The sequence below is a fragment of the Sinocyclocheilus anshuiensis genome, unplaced genomic scaffold, assembly GCF_001515605.1.
Source record: "Sinocyclocheilus anshuiensis isolate Anshui unplaced genomic scaffold, SAMN03320099.WGS_v1.1 scaffold1599, whole genome shotgun sequence".
Taxonomy (NCBI): domain Eukaryota; kingdom Metazoa; phylum Chordata; class Actinopteri; order Cypriniformes; family Cyprinidae; genus Sinocyclocheilus; species Sinocyclocheilus anshuiensis.
Window position 1 is genome coordinate 171,561 of NW_015549671.1, and position 23,023 is coordinate 194,583.

At 35.8% G+C, this 23,023-nt stretch overlaps 1 protein-coding gene across 4 annotated transcripts in view; it reads right to left on the reverse strand.

Annotated features, from left to right (window-relative positions):
- Positions 1–18,344, reverse strand: part of LOC107660316 (PEX5-related protein-like) — a 111,308-nt gene extending 92,964 nt beyond the window's left edge. For all 4 annotated transcript variants that reach the window (XM_016449596.1, XM_016449594.1, XM_016449598.1 and 1 more), the window contains exon 1: positions 18,052–18,344. In XM_016449596.1, the coding sequence (XP_016305082.1) occupies positions 18,052–18,072 (21 nt within the window). In that variant the 5' untranslated portion in view covers positions 18,073–18,344. The remainder of the gene's footprint in view (positions 1–18,051) is intronic.
- Between the last annotated feature and the right edge of the window lie 4,679 nt (positions 18,345–23,023).

Genomic DNA, 23,023 nt, shown 5'->3' on the forward strand with positions numbered 1-23,023 from the left:
ACCTGTGATATTTTTTTCAGGATTCTTTGATGAATAAAAAGTTAAAAAGAAGAGCATTTATTTAAAATAGAAATCTTTTCTAACAATATACACTAGCGTTCAAAAGTTTGGGGTCAGTACATTTTTATTCTTTCTTTTTTTGAAAGAAATTAAAACTTTTATTCAGCAAGGATGTGCTAAATAGATAAGAAGTGATAGCAAAGATTTATAGGCTATTGTTAGAAAATATTTATATTTTGAATAAATGCTGTTCTTTTTTACTTTTTATTCATCAAAGAATCCTGAAAAAAGTATCACAGTTCCCAAAAAAATATTTGGCAGCACAACTGTTGCCAACATTGATCATTCTAATAATAAATCAGCATATTAGAATGATTTCTTAAGGATCATGTGACACTTTACATTACAAGTCTTACTGATCCCAAACTTTTGAACGGTAGTGTATATACATTTAACTCTCTATAAAAGTGGTTATGTTTAGGTTTGGGGTCAGGTAAAACATAAAAAATGTAACTATTCAAATGTATTTTATATCAAATATTCATGAATATTTTACATTCCTGTATCTGTAATACTACAATGTAATACTGCTTACGTTTTAGATGTTGCCAATACGTCCATATTGTATGTTTCAGTATCTATCTAAACATACAAAAAAGTATGTTTTTGTACTAGTAAATGTTATATTCTAACATACAAATAAAATAATTCCATATAAACAATGAAACCAGGCTAATTCAAGTGAACTAAGTGCATTGTGACAGTAGAGTTTTCTACATTTCAACATGACAAAATAAATTTTCCTGGAAAAAAAAAAATATATATATATATTTTAATTTAATATTTAAACTTCTGACTTTATTTCTTCTGACTTTCCACCCCACCCCACATACCCAAATGCCCGTCCCAGAACAATATCCTATAATGCAACTATTTTCACAGATTTTTGCATTCCATATAACTTCTCCTTTATCAAACTTATGATTCATTCAATATTAAACAGGCTTTACACCTACATGCTAAACTTGTGATTTCTTTATAGCTGGAAGAAGAACATAACTCCAAACTTCTAGTTTATTGCACAGATATTAAGCAAAGATCGCAGCTTCTGGTAAGAACAAAAAATGCTAACTTGAAACTCCTCCAAGCAATACCTTGGAGAATTAAGCAGCCTAAGGCTGCATCAATCTTTGCTCATATCCGAGATCAGTGTCGGCTCCGCTGCAGCCCACCAGAGGCTTATTAGCATTAATCATACCTTCAGCAACCAACACTCTACTCAAAGCTAGACAAAAGCCCCAGGATTTATGTGTATCCATCCATTTATATGTATCCATGCAATTGTCACAGTGACAAGAGGAAAATGTTTGGCTAGAGCATATTTACGCAAACCATGAGGCAATAGACATTCTTTGACGGCTGAACAAGATGCGAGTTTAATCCGTGTGCCATGCTTATAGGTCAAAGAGAAAAACCCTGTGCTATTTGCACTGTGCTTTTTTCAATTTACAATAATCCTCTGCATTTTGCACTTATTTTCACCAAGGCATATGTGTGCCATCCTCCGCGGATGCTGTGTCAGATGGTCTGTGGCATGTTATCCGGTTCAGAAAAAGTGGCACAACAGCTGCAGTGTCATCAGCCAAATCCAGATGCTTTAAGTGATTAGCAGTTTAAGCTGCAGTGAAGAGCAACCTGCCTTAGGGTTCACATCTGACCCACTTTGTGAAGGCAAGAGAGAATGAATTCCATAGTGAGCAAGCATACTGTATGTGTCCTGCCTTCAGTTCTCCCAGGATTCAATGACATTTAAGTATACTGTGATACTGAGTTCATGAATGGGACTAATCCATTAGCTTACATTGAAAGTTCAGCATAATTTAAGATAAGCCATCCAATAGTGCTCTATCTATAGAGCTCACAATTGCTGACCATTTGAAATCATCTCAGGTTACATTGTGAGCTAAATGAGTGTGCAATATCTGCTGATCAACGTTTTATGGTACGTTTCAACTTTCATTGACTTTCACAAGCAGTCATCTCATTTCTAATGTTCCAATTGACACCACACTGATCCGGAAGGCTATTAACCATCCATCAATCAGTCTCTCTACATTTCCAATGGATTTGATGTGGCTTGTTGTGTGAAAGAATAGCTGTGTCACATCACTGTTAAATGGTACAATAAGTGCTCCTGTTTTCTTATCATGATAAAGTCCGGATCGTATTTTTTTTTCCTTCTACATTATTGCTTGAGATCCATTTTCTCCAAGGCAACGACACTCATTTTAAAAACTACAATGTGTTTATTTTCAGCCTTAAGTTTATATCAAGTGTGTTGAACCATTGTCATTTTTAGTCCTTTTTTCATGCAAGCTATTTTGCTGAGGTTGAACTATTCATTCATAACATACTATTCATTTTTATTCCTTCTCAGGGTAAAATTGTCAGGTGCAAATCAAGAACTTTTAAAATAAATTATTAAAAAGTACAATATGTTCTTTCATTAACTATGGCTCCTTTCATTGGGGCTTAATTGGGTTTTGTAGCAATAAATAATTGGTTTCTTTTGAGATACTCTGTGGAGACGATACATAAACAAGACAATTATCAAAAGGCTGCAAACAGATAATATATGTGCCAAGAATGATGTATTAAAGTTCTGTGAGGACCACTATCGTCAAAATGATAGATACTTAGCATAAAGTTTGGTTTGGCAGTATGGTTCTGTTCTGGGCAAAAACCTCCCTGCCCATCCATGCAGCCTGTCATGAATGAGCAAGGAGAGCAGCAATAATAACCCCCCTAGGGTTAACAGAACAGAACAAGGCAGATATCATTAATGTACTTAATGATATTTAAGTGTAACTCTTTATTCAAGATAAAGGAGTCTGAATAGCAAGGAATATCAGAAAGCCAAGTCCTGACTATGGCGAAAGGAGGAGCTGGGTATGGAGGAGGGTAATTTGCTCCGGAGCAAGCTGAAAAGCTGCTGAATAATACTGAATAGAGCTTATATAGGAATGCTGCGATAGGTGTCGTATTCCTATAGGTAGATGGGGATCAGCTGAGAGTCAGCTGATGCGAGCTTGACTAACGTGACCTGCCAGAACTAACGCTACCAAAGAGAAAAACCCTGTGCTATTTGCACTGTGCTTTTTTCAATTTACAATAATCCTCTGCATTTTGCACTTATTTTCACCAAGGCATATGTGTGCCATCCTCCGCGGATGCTGTGTCAGATGGTCTGTGGCATGTTATCCGGTTCAGAAAAAGTGGCACAACAGCTGCAGTGTCATCAGCCAAATCCAGATGCTTTAAGTGATTAGCAGTTTAAGCTGCAGTGAAGAGCAACCTGCCTTAGGGTTCACATCTGACCCACTTTGTGAAGGCAAGAGAGAATGAATTCCATAGTGAGCAAGCATACTGTATGTGTCCTGCCTTCAGTTCTCCCAGGATTCAATGACATTTAAGTATACTGTGATACTGAGTTCATGAATGGGACTAATCCATTAGCTTACATTGAAAGTTCAGCATAATTTAAGATAAGCCATCCAATAGTGCTCTATCTATAGAGCTCACAATTGCTGACCATTTGAAATCATCTCAGGTTACATTGTGAGCTAAATGAGTGTGCAATATCTGCTGATCAACGTTTTATGGTACGTTTCAACTTTCATTGACTTTCACAAGCAGTCATCTCATTTCTAATGTTCCAATTGACACCACACTGATCCGGAAGGCTATTAACCATCCATCAATCAGTCTCTCTACATTTCCAATGGATTTGATGTGGCTTGTTGTGTGAAAGAATAGCTGTGTCACATCACTGTTAAATGGTACAATAAGTGCTCCTGTTTTCTTATCATGATAAAGTCCGGATCGTATTTTTTTTTCCTTCTACATTATTGCTTGAGATCCATTTTCTCCAAGGCAACGACACTCATTTTAAAAACTACAATGTGTTTATTTTCAGCCTTAAGTTTATATCAAGTGTGTTGAACCATTGTCATTTTTAGTCCTTTTTTCATGCAAGCTATTTTGCTGAGGTTGAACTATTCATTCATAACATACTATTCATTTTTATTCCTTCTCAGGGTAAAATTGTCAGGTGCAAATCAAGAACTTTTAAAATAAATTATTAAAAAGTACAATATGTTCTTTCATTAACTATGGCTCCTTTCATTGGGGCTTAATTGGGTTTTGTAGCAATAAATAATTGGTTTCTTTTGAGATACTCTGTGGAGACGATACATAAACAAGACAATTATCAAAAGGCTGCAAACAGATAATATATGTGCCAAGAATGATGTATTAAAGTTCTGTGAGGACCACTATCGTCAAAATGATAGATACTTAGCATAAAGTTTGGTTTGGCAGTATGGTTCTGTTCTGGGCAAAAACCTCCCTGCCCATCCATGCAGCCTGTCATGAATGAGCAAGGAGAGCAGCAATAATAACCCCCCTAGGGTTAACAGAACAGAACAAGGCAGATATCATTAATGTACTTAATGATATTTAAGTGTAACTCTTTATTCAAGATAAAGGAGTCTGATTAGCAAGGAATATCAGAAAGCCAAGTCCTGACTGTGGCGAAAGGAGGAGCTGGGGATGGAGGAGGGTAATTTGCTCCGGAGCAAGCTGAAAAGCTGCTGAATAATACTAAATAGAGCTTATATAGGAATGGTAGGTGTCGTATTCCTATAGGTAGATGTGATCAGCTGAGAATCAGCTGATGCAAGCTTGACTCACGTGACCTGCCAGAACTAACGCTAACGCTTAATTAGCATTTTTTTCAGCATTCATTTTTTTTTTTTCAATTTGTGCTATTCTGGGATGTGTATTGTTAGTCAACTATAATCGACTATTCCATTGTTACCAACATTCAGTTGTTTCCCATAATTCCAAGGAATATTCCCAAATAGCACTGCAAACAGAGTGACTGGAACTACAGCTCTCAACCTTCAGTAATGGACATATAGTTTCTATAGTGTGATCTTAATGACAATGTCGAGAGCGCATAATGTTACGCGATCCATGTGCGCGAGGACGAATCTCTCCACTCCCAAGCGGATTTCCTTCACTCACACAAAACTGGACGTGTGCTTTTAACATACATCGTTCCGCAAACACTTTTGAGCCAGTGCCCCCGACTGGCCCCCCCATTTAAAATGCTCTAGACATGCCCCTGGGCATAAGGGCACCCTCTCAAATGCATTCTCTCATCTGAGAATTTAAGAAAATTGTTTATTTAAGTAGTCACTCTCTGTGTCTTATATGCAGATTCCAGATTCAGGGTGCTGTGAGTGGCAGAGATCTGTGGGAAGCTTGTGTAACATTCATAAACTAGCACCATTTACCATTTTAAAGGGGTCATGAACTGCATTTTTTAATTATTACATAATGTTACTATGATTTTTACATCAGAAATTGTTCGAATTTTGAAATAAAAGGGCATTTTCTACCCTGATTTGAGCCCTCTGATTTGAACGCTCTGTTGGAAGGGGCGTGTCTGCTGTGAGACTTCAGTGGAAATACCCGTTGCTATGATTGGCTGACATACGAAATAAGTATTACACATGGAGTTCTCGAAAACTTTCACTACATTTTTACTATTACAGCTGTTGAGATTAACTAACCGTGAAAAGTGTTGATTATAGCATTATATTTAGATCTACGCCAGTCGCATGAAAGGTTCATTGTAGCAGATTAAAAACTGTTGAGCGCATGAAAGCAGTGATCTCGTCTCGTGCTTTGCACTTTTATGAATGCTTTCATCATAACTAACAGTGCAAACATGATGTAAATAAGATTCATTGTGCAGTGTAGACAGCGCCATTGATTATAAACTCTGTGCACTGTGTGATTGACAGCTCCAGCGATTATAAAGGGAGCATTCTTTGATCGCTTTCTGTATATAATTTAATCACAATTTAAATAACAGATTATTTTCATACTACTAAGAGAAACAACATATAGATAATCACTGGCTTGATTTACTGACGCATAAACAGCAATAAATTATTTTGAAACAAAGAACATCTGACTGTACATGAATCATTACATACAGAAATCACTGATCACAGATTAGGCATTAGAATGAACATGGTTGCTTACATGTTGTGGTATTACTATCTGATAATGTTATTTTTAGTCTGGTTATCCTGTATTGCTCTTCTCTCTTCATCTCACTAACGCTCCAGTGGGCAGGGCCACAGACGTGATGATGTAGAAGTAGGCGTTGATCTGATTCTGCAGAGGTGGGCTTTCGTTTCGCTGCACTATTACGTCATAAAGTGGCAAAATCTGAAACAAGTCGTTTTCTGAGCTTGGTTTCAATAAAAGCTGTTTTTGGACTAACAAGGAAGTTTTGAGCTCTGAAACTTAGAGGACATTTTAATAGTACAATGACCTCTTACATGTCAAAACATCAAGGAAATTTTGATTTCTCAATTCATGACCCCTTTAAACACAACTTGAAATTTAAAAACATTACAACTGTTAATCGTACTGCACATCTAAGGTACCAGACAGCAACTGATGAGGAAAATAAGCAGCCACAAATCATGATGCAGCAAATTACTTGCAAACATACAATACACAACATAAAACAGTAATCGCAAACACGTATTTTCCTTTGATTTCTCTGATCATGAGAAATGTGACACAAACCTGTGGTCTAATACCATACTACTCAGATTTACAGCTTGCTGATACAGAAGACACATTTATCTTGAAGACTCGGAAGCTATGGAATGCCAATTCTGCCATAATTAGAAATAAATAAATAAATGTACAAAGAAACGTAAAAAATCGAAAATAAATATATAAATATACAGAGAAAAGCAAAAAAGCAAAAATGAATAATTATTTATAATTGTATTTCCTTATTTATGTATTTTTTCTTTTTTTCCACATTTCTTTTTTTTTTTTTTTTATTTATACATTTATTTATTTCCACTTTTATTTATTTTCACATTTATGTATTTATGTATTTCTTTATTTAATTATTTATTTCCACATTTATTTATTCAGGCCCCCCCATTTAAAATGCTCTAGACATGCCCCTGGGCATAAGGGCACCCTCTCAAATGCATTCTCTCATCTGAGAATTTAAGAAAATTGTTTATTTAAGTAGTCACTCTCTGTGTCTTATATGCAGATTCAGGGCATGCAGTGCTGTGAGTGGCAGAGATCTGTGGGAAGCTTGTGTAACATTCATAAACTAGCACCATTTGAGCCTTTAAAGGGGTCATGAACTGCATTTTTTAATTATTACATAATGTTACTATGATTTTTACATCAGAAATTGTTCGAATTTTGAAATAAAAGGGCATTTTCTACCCTGATTTGAGCCCTCTGATTTGAACGCTCTGTTGGAAGGGGCGTGTCTGCTGTGAGACTTCAGTGGAAATACCCGTTGCTATGATTGGCTGACATACGAAATAAGTATTACACATGGAGTTCTCGAAAACTTTCACTACATTTTTACTATTACAGCTGTTGAGATTAACTAACCGTGAAAAGTGTTGATTATAGCATTATATTTAGATCTACGCCAGTCGCATGAAAGGTTCATTGTAGCAGATTAAAAACTGTTGAGCGCATGAAAGCAGTGATCTCGTCTCGTGCTTTGCACTTTTATGAATGCTTTCATCATAACTAACAGTGCAAACATGATGTAAATAAGATTCATTGTGCAGTGTAGACAGCGCCATTGATTATAAACTCTGTGCACTGTGTGATTGACAGCTCCAGCGATTATAAAGGGAGCATTCTTTGATCGCTTTCTGTATATAATTTAATCACAATTTAAATAACAGATTATTTTCATACTACTAAGAGAAACAACATATAGATAATCACTGGCTTGATTTACTGACGCATAAACAGCAATAAATTATTTTGAAACAAAGAACATCTGACTGTACATGAATCATTACATACAGAAATCACTGATCACAGATTAGGCATTAGAATGAACATGGTTGCTTACATGTTGTGGTATTACTATCTGATAATGTTATTTTTAGTCTGGTTATCCTGTATTGCTCTTCTCTCTTCATCTCACTAACGCTCCAGTGGGCAGGGCCACAGACGTGATGATGTAGAAGTAGGCGTTGATCTGATTCTGCAGAGGTGGGCTTTCGTTTCGCTGCACTATTACGTCATAAAGTGGCAAAATCTGAAACAAGTCGTTTTCTGAGCTTGGTTTCAATAAAAGCTGTTTTTGGACTAACAAGGAAGTTTTGAGCTCTGAAACTTAGAGGACATTTTAATAGTACAATGACCTCTTACATGTCAAAACATCAAGGAAATTTTGATTTCTCAATTCATGACCCCTTTAAACACAACTTGAAATTTAAAAACATTACAACTGTTAATCGTACTGCACATCTAAGGTACCAGACAGCAACTGATGAGGAAAATAAGCAGCCACAAATCATGATGCAGCAAATTACTTGCAAACATACAATACACAACATAAAACAGTAATCGCAAACACGTATTTTCCTTTGATTTCTCTGATCATGAGAAATGTGACACAAACCTGTGGTCTAATACCATACTACTCAGATTTACAGCTTGCTGATACAGAAGACACATTTATCTTGAAGACTCGGAAGCTATGGAATGCCATTTCTGCCATAATTAGAAATAAATAAATAAATGTACAAAGAAACGTAAAAAATCGAAAATAAATATATAAATATACAGAGAAAAGCAAAAAAGCAAAAATGAATAATTATTTATAATTGTATTTCCTTATTTATGTATTTTTTCTTTTTTTCCACATTTCTTTTTTTTTTTTTTTATTTATACATTTATTTATTTCCACTTTTATTTATTTTCACATTTATGTATTTATGTATTTCTTTATTTAATTATTTATTTCCACATTTATTTATTCACACATTTATTTATTTCTACATTTCTTTGTCCGTAGGGTAATGAGGAGGGCGTGTTTTACCTCAGGAATAGCAATCGAGCCAGAGTAGGTGAGGGGAAAGTTTTGAGGCCAGTGACACCTTGATTATAACTGATTATAATGGGTTCTCTTGGTGTAGACATGGCTTTAGATACGGATTAGTCACACTAGGCTGGAAATATCCAGAATTAGGTCAAACAAAAGGTGTCCATGGGAACGGAGCTAGTGAAACACACAAGCCATGCATTGAACATACAAGCATCATGCTCATCCAAACAGCACCTGTCCTGTGCCCTCAGCTTTTTGAGCTAACTGCATTTTTTTAATGTAACTTCCAAAAACAACATTGACAGCATCAGAAAGAAACCCGTAAACTGATGTCCAGGGGCATTTTTTAGACCGTATTAAATGTATGCATCATGAATATGGAATGCCACGGTCTTAATTCCAATCGATAAATTCAGTTCAAATAATAAAGGGCTGTTACTAGTAAAAATCCAATCAGTGTCAACAAAAGCCATCAGAGCCATCATTACTGAATGCATTTGCACTGCAATTAGCCTACAAATGCATAAAATGTTATGAAATTAATGTTTTACATTTTGAAGGCAGAAATATGCCAATATGTCAATCAATTAAATGATACATTTAATATGAAACTAAAACAGACACTAGGTGGCGGCAAGTCACTGAATTAATGAGTGAGTTCAATCCATTCAACTGATTCCTTCAAATAGGTTACGCTGATTACAAAAACACCACTACTTGTTGCCACGGTTCAGCTGTGGATTTGTTTCTGTGATAATTATATGTAGGCCTAATGTGTTATTTAAAAAAATAAAAAATCTTTTCATGACAAAATGATCAAAAAGATGGCAGGTAGGGGACATGTTCGGGGGAGCACGACTTCTTATGTTGAGAGAACGACATTTATTTCTTGTGGCCATGCGGTTATGCTGCCTTCACGTGCTATCGGAATTATCGTAAATACCAGTTTCCTAATCGGAAATTGAACGTGAACGGCCTCTCAAGTTGTATTTACTACTGGGAAATTCGGAAAAATGTTGATATCAGAGTTTCCGAGTTGGGCGGGTCATAAACTTTAAACATGGTGGAGGGGACAACCATTGCTGCTTTCAATGCTGTTCTCACAACAACTACATCCCTTTGTCTTGTCGCTAAAGTAGTCTACTTATAGGCTAGATATGAACGATCATTCGAAGCATATTGTATGTTTTATAAGCAGTGAAATGGTCCGTGTACCTTTGAATAATTCGTTTTTTAATTTAATATTGAAATCTGAAAAATTTTAAAAATGGCAAATTTTTTCGTTTTTCATTTGTTCAAACAAAACGAAAAATCAAGAATTCGGCTTAATTTTTTGTTTTTACGTTCAGGAATGAAACACCCCTCTCCGCTGATTGGTCAACCAATACAACATAATAATAGTCCTAAAAACATAATAAGAGTCCTCCGCTTCTATGGATTCTTAACGTGTTTATTTCTATTACATTTTATTTCTTTCTCTTCATGAAACAGCCAGATTAACGAATGGCTTGACACAAACCATACCGAGGCAAAGCCTAGACGGTGCTTTCTTTTGTGTGGGCATAAATTCTGCAACCTACCAGTGAAATATTAGTTTATCTCATAAATATTAATTTACTTCGCACCTGCACTCACAACTACCTACTAGCCTACATCTTTGGCACACCGCCTGTTTTATTATAACCACCTATTAAAATCTTTGTGGCAAAGCTGTGCGACGCACTGCAGCGCGGGGAGAATGTATTGTAGACAAGCGCAGACCACTATTAATTTATGTGAACATAGGTAGTTTTAGACAATAAGCTGAGTTTATTTAATTAATACTGAGTATTGGCCAGCTAACTGATGGCATACAAAATTGTTATTTTCTCTGCCAACTAAACCAAAGTCACAGAACCGTTGTGTGACTGACTCGCAGTAGGCGCATAGAGTGGTGTGTCATTCCTGAATGAATCAGAGTCTTTGAAAGACCCATTATTATAGACAACAATTCAATGACCAATTATTATAGACAGCCACTTGATTTTATTCCTGAATTAATGAATGAAGCATTTTGAACGAATTGATTGAATAAAAGGCTCCTTTATTAACACAATGAAATACCGCCACCTAGTGGCGATTTTACTTTCATAATTCAAGTATCATTTCAATTTGTTCATATTTCTGTATTAAAAATGTTGTATAAAACATTCATCTTATTTCATTATACATTTGTAATTGCTATGTAAATGCACGAACAGCCGTCTGTTCAGCATTAAACTGTAACTACATCTAAAAGCATCTTCAGACGCAAGTTCTATATCTCTGAATACTGATTTAATTGGTAACAGCCTATTGTCATATTATTCTAATTTATTTGATGTAAGAATTTAACATTAAAGATGGCATACAAAAGGTAAAAGTCAGATGCCCCTTATGGGAAAGTTAATTTCTGACACTGATCTCTGGTTTATTGTTCGAAGTGTTATTTCAGGGTTTGGATATGTTCTTATAACTCAAAACGAGTTTACCTTCAAATCATGACATCAAATTCACATTTCACTAAAGTCAATCACTGAAACAAGCACTCTGACGAACAAATAGTCCCATGCCAGAGGGATAACAACATATGATTTCCTAAATTTGTATAAAGTGCTCTATGAATAAAACTCAAAATAGAAAAAATAATAGATGTGCTATGAAGTCAAATTACATAAAGTAATTTCTTTTCATATCTGTTATATTATTTAAGTTCCTCCATAGTCCAAAACGCATAGTATTGTCTAAAACAAAAGTTATGACTACATGTTCACATGAATTGATAGTGGTCTGCGCTTCGCCAGAATAGGTTATTCTCCCCACGCTGCGGTGCGTGTCGCGCAGCTTTGCCAGACAGATTTTGATAGGTGGATACTATAATAAAACAGGCGGTGTGCCAAAGGACCAAAAGGCTCTGCCTCAGTAAGGTTGTGTCAAGCCATTCGTTAATCTGGCAGTTTGATGAAGAGAAGATCAAATGTAGTAGAAATAAACACGTTAAGAATCCGTAGAAGCGGAGGACTATTATTATGTGTGTGTGTGTGTGTGTGTGTGTGTGTGTGTGTGTGTGTTTTAGGACTATTATTATGTTGTAATGTTTGGTTGACCAATCAGCGGAGAGGGGCGTTTCATTCCCGCCTACATGTAGAGATCGAATATTCAAGTTGTTTATTCATTTTCTGTCCCTGAACGTAAAAATTAAAAATGAAGCCGAATTCTTGATTTTTCGTTTTGTTTGAACAAATGAAAAATGAAAAACGACACAGTCCGTACACGGACCGGGATGCTAAATTTTATTCTTTCCAACATTAAAGCACTTGAATACGACAAGCTCATAATCACGACTTCAAGTGGGAAATAGGAAATTTCCGATAACACGTGAAGGAAGCAATAATGCACGAACCTGCATGATCATAGCAATTGGATATTCAGAAATGGATATTATGAATACATTAAGATTTTGTTTTGAATTTAAGAAAGTGCAGAATTAAGAATTATTATATTAACCATATATGCACAAGCAGTATGCACATACCATGCAGGCCAAAATGTAGCCTAATATTCTTCCTTTCTTTATTATTATTAGTAGTGTTAGTATTATCATCATCAGCATCATCATCATTATCATAGCCTATATACAAAATAAAATTAAAAAGGCTAGCCTATATGAAATAGGTATGTGGAATATAGGTCTAATCATTTTATGACGCATTGTGATGCTGATGTAAGCGATTCTGCATAAATGTTACCAAATAGGCATACATATTAAATTACTGTTGTAAATAAAGTACTCTTGTTATATGTTACATTAATTAACAGAAGTTGCGTATGACTTTGGAAGCAAAGCACTTAATTGCGTCTGATGTTTCCAGATAATCTTACTTACCAGATAATGAACGTCTTTAAAGCAATATATTTGCGCACATTTTGGTTTTTATAAAAAGAACATGCATAAATGAGAAAATAATGCGGGAAGAGCTAGTTTTTAAATGCAATAGGCTAAGCCACAAAAAAAAGATCTCAATGCGTTGACTGACTCACCTGCGTGCATGGAAAGCTCCCTAAAATGCAACACTGAATTACTTCAAAATATATCTGTCTTGTTGAGTATCCGCATAAATGGGTATGTCTTAAGTGAAAGCAAAAACTTGTGTTAAATTTTGATGTGTAACATTAGATCTGTGATTTGGATATTAATATAGTAGCTACACCTGCTGCTCTCTGTGTTATGTTAATAAAGAAAAGAGGGAATCACTGCTCTTGACCAGTGAGTGTCGGGCTAGTGGTTCAAAATTTTTACTTGCCCTGCCACAAAAATATAAAATAGTGTTGTTATCGTTATTTTTGATACCAAAATTTTAGATAACAGTTCAGTTTTACAATTCTAGATAACACAACAAAAACTACTAGCCTAATAAATATAAAGTTCAAATGTCAAAGACAAGTGAACAGTCAGTAAATAAGAACAAATTAACAAATTATAAGCAATAACACAAATAAATAAATAGAACAAAGATAAAATTTAAACAGCACTTTAGGTTTTGGGGTTTGTCAATGCTATCTCACGGCCAGTTCATATGTATTTTTACGAGGCGCATTGTACGAATTCGTACGACCTCACTCGTAACCTACGATTTTGTATGATTTGTCTACACCCCAGTGACGGTTAGGTCCGGGACAAAAATATAGGCCTACATTAAAATGTATGTGCATTGAGGCTATAGAGTACACTCACTAATTTCTGAAGCACCCTTAGTAGCCTATTTCTGGAACCGGGCCTGGATAAAACTAGCTGTGTTTGAGCAGTTTTTATTATCAGTAGGCTATAGCTCATATTTAGGCGATCGCACGTGTTATGTGCCAGTAGCCTATGCTTCAAAGTCAGAAAAATTTGCAGGATTTGTTCATTTCTTTTCGGGAAAATCTCTATAGGCTACATTAATGCACACGGGCTTCATCGAATACTCCATGCATCTGTTGATTTAGGCCCAATCCCAATTCTATTTTATACCCCTTCCACTTGTCCCTTGAAACAGAGTGTCAAGGGTTAGGGGTGAAAATATTCCCCTAAGAATTGGTACACCACTACTATGCTCACACATCCAGGGGAAAAGATACTTGTCAACGCTGCCCCATGACTTTTATCAATAACAGTTTAAATACTGAATCGCTACATTATATTTTCCAGCAACAAGAGGATAAAATCGCTGTTTTTGAAGTAAACTCACTCTAAAAAGAGAGACGCGCATACATGCAACTTCCATCTCTCTCTCTCGCTCTCGAATTGGCAATATTTGAGAAAAGGGTTTAGCGAGTTATAATTATTGGGGGTACTAGCCCGCCTCAATGTCTATGGTGGTTATCGCCCTGATCAGACATGAAAATATGTTGTGGCACTATCGTGCAGTCTGTAATGATATGACGTTAGCAAACTTTAGAAAATTTAAATCTTTATTAATGCCAAAAAATGCTTACATTTATGTGTCTTTTTGTTCGCTCGGGCAGCCATGTTGCCGCTGAAGCCGGTTTACGCTGAGATAATTCATACCCCTTCGTTTGAAGTGTGGTCCCGAAAAATCTTCGTTTGAAGGGCTGTCTGGCGACCTATAAGTTTAGATGTTTTGGTAATGCTGTTTATATATCCTCCAAAATAAGAGGCTGACAACTTGTGAATGTAGGCTGTAGTTATGGTGGATAAAGGGCCCCTCAAGAAGTACAGTCGTAACCCTTTCAGACCTGAATTGTTTTCACTGAACAACATTTTTTTCTCCACCTGATATTTTGCGCACGTGATTCTTGGGTGGGGAGGGGGCGTGATCCATGGGAAATATTCCTGCCACCACAGCTGGAAAAAATCCTAGAGGAAACACTGAAATGTGTATTTAAAATTTAAATTTTTGTATTATTATTATGGTTTTGTTATGTTTGTTGTATAAAGATTATTACCCTTTTTTGTATTTTCTTACACCTTACTTCTGGCAGTTATGGCCTTTAAAAGGGTAAGTTCAAGTGGTGGAAATAATTTATTGTAAGATGTGGCATAAAGAGTGGAGTGTTTTCATACTTAAATGAAATTATGTAGTCATTAATTGGAAATTTATGTGATTTAATTTTTTATTCTCTTTTTCTGACAGGGACACCAGTATACACAGACATGACATCCAATGAACATGACGATGGCAGCCAACAGTGCAGTCTTGTTTTGAAATATTTAGCCTTTCAAATAATACTCCACATTGAGTGTGGAGGAAATTATTGCTGTGACCCTTAAAAAACAAATAACCAGGAGAAATATTACATCACAATAAGTAATCTTATATATCACAATAGAGTTATTTTTGCTAAGAATGTTACAATATCAACTTAAGTATTTTAGCTACAATAATATAATGTAAATGTAATAGGCCTTGTTAATAATTTGGTTATGTTGTAGGCCTATTGTTTGTTGTCATTTTCAAGGCTTCGTGATCTTAAATGATTCATTTATTGCTATATTGATTTTGTTTTTATTTCATTTTATTGTAAATTTTTTTAAATAACACATTAGGCCTACATATAATTATCACAGAAAAAACATTAATTTTATAACATTTTATGCATTTGTAGGCTAATTGCAGTGTAAATATATTCAGTAATGATGGCTCTGATGGCTTTTGTTGACACTGATTGGATTTTTACTAGTAACAGCCCTTTATTATTTGAACTGAATTTATCGATTGGAATTAAGACCGTGGCATTCCATATTCATGATGCATACATTTAATACGGTCTAAAAAATGCCCCTGGACATCAGTTTACGGGTTTCTTTCTGATGCTGTCAATGTTGTTTTTGGCAGTTACATTCAAAAAATGCAGTTAGTTAAAAAAGCCGAGGGCACAGGACAGGCGCTGTTTGGATGAGCATGATGCTTGTATGTTCAATGCATGGCGTGTGTGTTTCACTAGCTCCGTTCCCATGGACACCTTTTGACCTAATTCTGGATATTTCCAGCCTAGTGTGATTAATCCATATCTAAAGCCGTGTCTACACCAAGAGAACCCATTATAATCAGTTGATCTGGTGCCTGTCCACACGAGAAGTGGCGCGAGGCGAAAAATCTTCTCCAGTAACTGATGCCTCCTTCTATTCCGAATCTTGGAAACATGAGTTGTATGCGTTGAAAGTGAAACCTAAAAAAAGAGCTCACATAAGAAAACGATTGCACGCTTTCGCGAGTTTCAGCAAATGCACGCGATCTCAGATTGCACGCTTCCGAAACAACCCCCCCCCCATATGGAACTGAAATAATAACCCTTGATATAAGATTTTGGCCATATTGCCCATCTAAGTCATTCATCCCACACTATCAACAGGCGCGTCATGTAGACTACACTTCTTGTACTTCATTTGGTTTCCACAAGGTGTCACTGTGGCCTCAAAGCTTTCCCCTCGCCTACTCTGGCTGAATTGCTATTCCTGAGGTAAAACACGCCCTCCTCATTGCCCTACGGACAAAGAAATGTAGAAATAAATAAATGTGGAAATAAATAAAGAAAGAAATATGTAAATAAATACAAAAATGTGAAACTAAATAAAAGTGGAAATAAATAAATGTATAAATAAAAAAATGAATAAATGTGGGAAAAAAAATGAAAAAATACATAAGGAAATAAAATTATAAATAATTATTTATTTTTGCTTTTTTACTTTTCTCTGTATATTTATTTATATATTTAGGGTGCTCCGATCAGGATTTTTGAGGCCGATCTCCAAGAGTTATATATATATATATATATATATATATATATATATATTATTTTTTTATTTTATTTTTTATTTTTTTGCTTTTTTACATTTCTTTGTACATTTATTTATTTATTTCTAATTATGGCAGTTTTGGCATTCCATAGGAAGCAAACCACACTTGATGGCAGTTCGCTGAAGTGCAAGCACAGCATCATCAGTCATGTGAATGGCAGCAGGCAATATCTAAGTTCATCTGACTCTATGAAGGTCAAATTCCTTCCAAGTGCAAAACACGGATGTTGAGCCAGCAGTCATGCAGGGGTCATGACATCAATACTCATTCAAGTTTCATCCATTTTTAATTGTCGAAAAGTCTTATTTTTTAAGGAAAAAGGAAATAAATGCATTTTAAACACAAAGTTCTTCAAAATGCTGAGCTGAAACATGTTAAGACACACTTTGTTATGATATAAATGGCATGTGCATACTTAGACCTGAACACATAAATACACACAAGCTGTTTACTGGTTAATGCAAATGTAACTACTGATTTTAAAAAGTCTTTACAAACACATCTTGGTATTTACATAATGAAACACTGAGGATACAGCATATAATTATAATAATTCGATTATGGTAGGGAAGTGCATTTTACCACATAGTAGGAAAGCCTTTAAAAGTCATCTTAAAATATAAAAACTTAGTGAGTTTTCACAGGGAACTTATTTCGAGGCCATTTAAAACAACGGTGTGCTTATTCAATGCATTGGACAAATACAAGCAGAATAGTGTTCAGACAGTTAGGCGTTTAAATAGGACAAAATAATGCCTTGAATTGAAACATTCTTTTTTTCTTCAGACTTAACGTCCTCCTCATGCAGTTCATGCTTATGTCGTGAAATGTGTTTTGCCCATTGGCCACATGCTAAAATACAGCTTAACAAGTGAGATTTGACCGGTGAGAACAGTAGAAACTCCTCAATTTAAGGATGGTGATTATTTATCACCCTAAATCCTAGTACATCCCTACAACTTTATTTTATTTTATTCTATTCCTATTCTATCTATAGCACACCTGTACATACAATTTATTCTTTTTTTGTGGTTTATATTTATGCATGTGTATTTTATTCACATCTTATTTTTATTATCTGTGTGTTGTTGTTGTTGTACTGGAAGCTTGTGACACTATAACAAATTCCTTGTATGTGCAAACATACTTGGCAATAAAGCTCTTTCTGATTCTGATTCTCTTATGCGCACGTATCGGTAAATGAGATGCTTCACGCGCCGTTGGTCAATAATAAATGAAAGAAGCACGCGAGCTTACCTGTGAATGTCCCTGGTACATGTTCAGTCCAAGTGCTGAAAACACCGGCGTGTGTGTTGGTACACCACTACTGTAAACTGTCAATGAGGAGGAGAAAGAGGAGAGGAGCTATCCCTGAGTCTCGGGTACTGAGATGTTTTCATGCTCCAGCTGCGTCCACGTGAGGGTTCCTCTTACAGGACCTTTCACGAGACCGTGCATCCGAGTTTCTGACGTTCATATTACGCCGTGAGCTTCGAGGTAGTGGGTTCACTGCGTGATACAGCAAAAGCAGTGTGGTCTTCCTCCTTTATCCTCGGGTTATTCCACTCCTTAGTGGAAATGTTCGAGTCCCAGCCCATTTGAGCACGGTCACGCCTCATTGAGCAGTATGCCACCTCTCATAAATAACATCAACACTCAAGATGTGCTGCTGCTGCTGCCGGAGGGCGTCAGTACACTTCTCTACACTTTTATAATTTACTTTATATTGGTGAGTGATAAGAGGACATATGCTATGTTAATCTAATGATATTGGTAACATTTTACAGTGTTAAACATATTTAGCTACATAGCTCCAAGATATAATTTCATCAATATATATATAATAATGCCAACGAGTACACGACGTCCAACAAAATAAGAGGATATAGCAAAGTATCGTTCTTTACTATTTAATACTTATTTAAATCAAGTTGTAACAACACTATTGTTAAGGTTAGCATACTGAACTCTGCTTACAGTGCTTTGTGATGTAAGGCACATCTAAAAGTAATCCCTATTTGTAGGGATATTATTATTATTCATGCATTGTTTTTTTGAGTAACCATTATTCTCAATGATTCTCACTGTTTTATGCAAATTAGCATAATTCAAAGACCACTAACAAATGATTATATAGAGAGTAGTATGCCACCTCTCATAAATAACATCAACACTCAAGATGTGCTGCTGCGTCAGTACACTACTGTACACTTTTATTAATGTACTTTATACTGCTGAGTGATAAGAGGGCTTCTGAGAGAGAGAGACATTATTATTATTTTATTCTTTCATTTACTTATTTTGTAATACTCTAATGGAAACTAGGGGTACTGGAAATAGGTTCCTTGCTTGGACCTACAGTACCCTGTTCCTTCCATCACTGTCTCATTGGAGGCATTCATTATGATTGATTGTCTCTTGCTTAGTGTAGCAGCCCAAGCTTAATCACAAGTGAGACACACAATGACCTATTCACTAGAAGTCGTCCACTCTACACTGTATGTCAGCTTCAAATTAACTAGCTGACATTTAATCAAATATTTCCCTCCCTGAGTCGTGACTAGCAAATGAGGTCAGGCCATAGAAATCCTCAATAACTGCAAACCTCCAGTCTTCTTTTCTTCCAAAGTATTTTTCACAAATTTCTGGAAATTATTCCAGCAAAATTCATTTCAAATTCACTTCATTTGGGTCATGCATTGTTGGCACAGAGTGTTTCTGCATGAGAAAATAATCATTTTGTGATATTATTCAATGCCATTAAACACTTGCTCACTTCACCGACTGAGCAGTTCAGGTGAGTCATTCTGCTGTTTAATGTGCTGGCTGATTTGACCTCACATTGGCTACTCATGTGTGCCCTGATATTAGCAGTGGGAATTCTGGAACTCCTCTTTGAACAGTTTATCCAATATTCTGTCCATCCTGAAGGTCATCTCTGAAGGACATGAAAAGAATGTCCATAATTATCGATGGATCTGCCTTTATTAATTTGTCTTTGCAGCTCTTGCATATTCTGCTCAGTTTTTTTCCATTCACCTGCTTCCAGTCTACCTCATCTGTTCATCACATTCTTCTCATTTTCTCCAGTATCTTACCCTCTTCAGTCCCTACAGCTGCTTTAGTTTTTCATCCTGAAGACTTTCAAGTCTCTACGCATCATGGGAAAGACTTGACTTGGAGCAATGTGAAAATATGAATATTCATGCTCATAGGTGTTAGCTGTGATTGTTTTGTGGAGTAATCCCAGCATTTTTAAATAGTACATTCTGCATTTATAGTCCACTAGTCCAGAAAAAAGACAAATGGAAATGTATATATGGCAAGAAGGGTGATTACATGCAGAAGTACACAGTGCATGGTAAGTTAGATTTAAAATGCCAGAAACAATTGCAAATACATTCCTACCAGACTAATACACAGTAATGCTTCGAAAATTCATATTTAAATGCTTCTACAATTCGCATTTCACACACAATGACGTTGTACAAATTATATGTAAAATATTATCACATTATTAATTAAGAATATGCAAAAGATTGTATGTTAAGGAGTATGCAAATTATTGCATATCAGGCAACATATGCAGATCACTGCATATTATGCAAATTATAAAACATGCAAAATGTGTAAACTTAATATTGTTTTATGTATTTGTTTTCTCTAACAAATATATAGATTACAGGTCATTACAACACATCAAGATATTCAGCACTATTTGACGTGATATATTTGCTTTTACATTCAGTTCAAAAAATGCCAGTCTTACTAAACACATTTCTGGCTTTGTTCAGAGTGCACACTCGCAATTGGTGAACCTCACTGAATTCATCGCTGTCGTGACAAAGTTATCTTTTCAAGAGTCATTTTACAAGGTTTTTTAAATGAACCCACTTGCTTGTGAGAGTCACGTATTTAAACAGACCTCTCTCTATAACCATCCATCATACAAAAATCAGTTTAGGCTAAATTAAACTTAGCCCACAAATCTCCATATCAGACATTAATATGCTAATTGACCCTAAGATCTTCTGCTTTTTCACAAAATACTCTGATGTCTCCATCCCAAAGTAGAAAATGTATCATCAAAGTCAAAAGTTGAACTCTCTGTGCTCTTGGCACAGATGTCCTTATGTTCTCCTTGTGTCAGTCAAGACTGAAGCTGGAAATGAAAGGATTATATACATGGAGCCTCTGTCACAGAGCAGACTAAAGAACCTAAATTAATGAACATCTTTTTGAGTGTGTTTTCAAATTGAAATGTAATTTTTTTCTAGAGTACTCATTCATAAAAGCATATGACAAGCCAAGCCAGTCATGTAATTATATACAAGCAGTGTTCTTCTTCCGAATATTATAGTTTTTGATTTGGCTGTAGGCCACAGGTAATTATAGCCATGCTTTCATTAAAGGGGTCATATGATGTTGCTAAAAAGAACATTATTTTGACCAGGTTCAGGAAATTTTCCTCCGTAAAATGCGCTGCACACACTCGAATATTTGGGTTGTACTGTTCTGGAACAGTGCTGTAAACAAAACTTAACCACTGATTTCTAGTTGTGTCCTCTTTTGGAAGGCCAAACAAAGTAGTTTGGCTTTCGCAATGAAACACACAGCGTCTCCACGACGGCGGCGGCAACAATACTACAGTGAGAATAAAAGTTATACCTGTCTTTGCGTAGACATTTGGGCAGTGTTATGCAAATTTTCCCACACAGTGACGTAGATATGTGGGGGCGTGTTTTACACAGTGTCTCCATGGCGGCAACAATACTACAGCGAGAATAAAGTTATACGCCTTCTTTCTTTGCGTATACATTTTGGCGGTGTTATGCAAATCTTCCCACACAGTGATGTAGGTATGTGGGGGCATGTTTGAACGAGGCGTTTTAGGAAGGCGTGGATGAGCGTTCACTTTTATAAAGAATAGGGTTTGAGACTTTCATCTTTGTGACTTTACAGATCTTCTGTATGCACGAACAGCTTTTAATACTCCAAAGAGAAAGGAAAACATGAAATCGCATCATATGACCCCTTTAAGTACTAAAGCAGAACTGAGAGCGTGATATAAAACCGTTCAATAAACAAGGTGTTAAAAACTTACATTTAAACATTAACAGTTATTTGGATATTTCTGTTCCCCTAATGAAAATACAGAAACAAAGTAGCATTAGCGCACAGTAGTTGTTCTTACTTTCTGAATGAGTCATTGTGTTGAACAAATCTGTTGAGTGAATAATTCAATGACTCACTCATAAAGACAGTCACTACCTCCTACCCAAGCTATGTATCCCACAGAAAGAGACTTTGAAAATTCCCACCACTAATGCACAGACCGACAGTCTGTCTGGGACACAAAAACAGTGACAGTCCCACTGCTGTTCAAATTGGAGCTTGGAACTAACTGTGCAATGTATTTTGGATCTGTAAAAAATGAAAATGCACAGTTGTTACCTAAAGAGCTATTACTACCTGATCTGTCCAAAAAATTACTTTCATGATTAAGTTCTTGATTACAACATAATGTAATCAAGTTTATGTAGTCACAAAAATATTTTTTGTTTGAATTCTTTTTTGAATATATTTAAATTGTACCACGAGGCACATTTTTCACATTGTTACCTGAAAAAAAAAATTCACATTGACCCTTATGGAACTATAAAATCACACTGACATGATATCATTTGAAGTGCTAGTTGACCTTATTGGCTCTTCTTTTTATTTGACTCACTTGCGATTTCAATTTTTCCTTTCTCTTTGGAGTGTTACAAGCTGTTTGTGAATAGATAAGATCCCTAAAGTTGCAAAGACCAAAGTCTCTGCTCCGAGCATCACAATATGGTAAGGGGCATAACATTTCCGTCACAGGCTTAAGGTATTCGGCCAATCACAATGCACTGGATGTGATTGGCCGAAATACATACAAACTTATGTCAAAATACCCGTCTTGGAGAGTATCCTAGAAAAAACGGTCGGTTATGTCTTAAGTGAAAGTAAACAGTGGAGAAAGAAATCAGATGTGTGTATCATTATAATGGATGCATTGTCTCTTAAAGTGACCGCACCTAATTTACTATCTGCTGTCGGTGTGAAAGAAGGCATAACTTTATTGTTGCTGCCACCGCCACCGCCGCCGCCATGTTGTGAAGATGCTGTGCGTTTCATTGTGAAAGCGAAAATACTTTGTTTGACCTTCCAAAAGAGGACACGACTAGAAATCAGTGGTTAA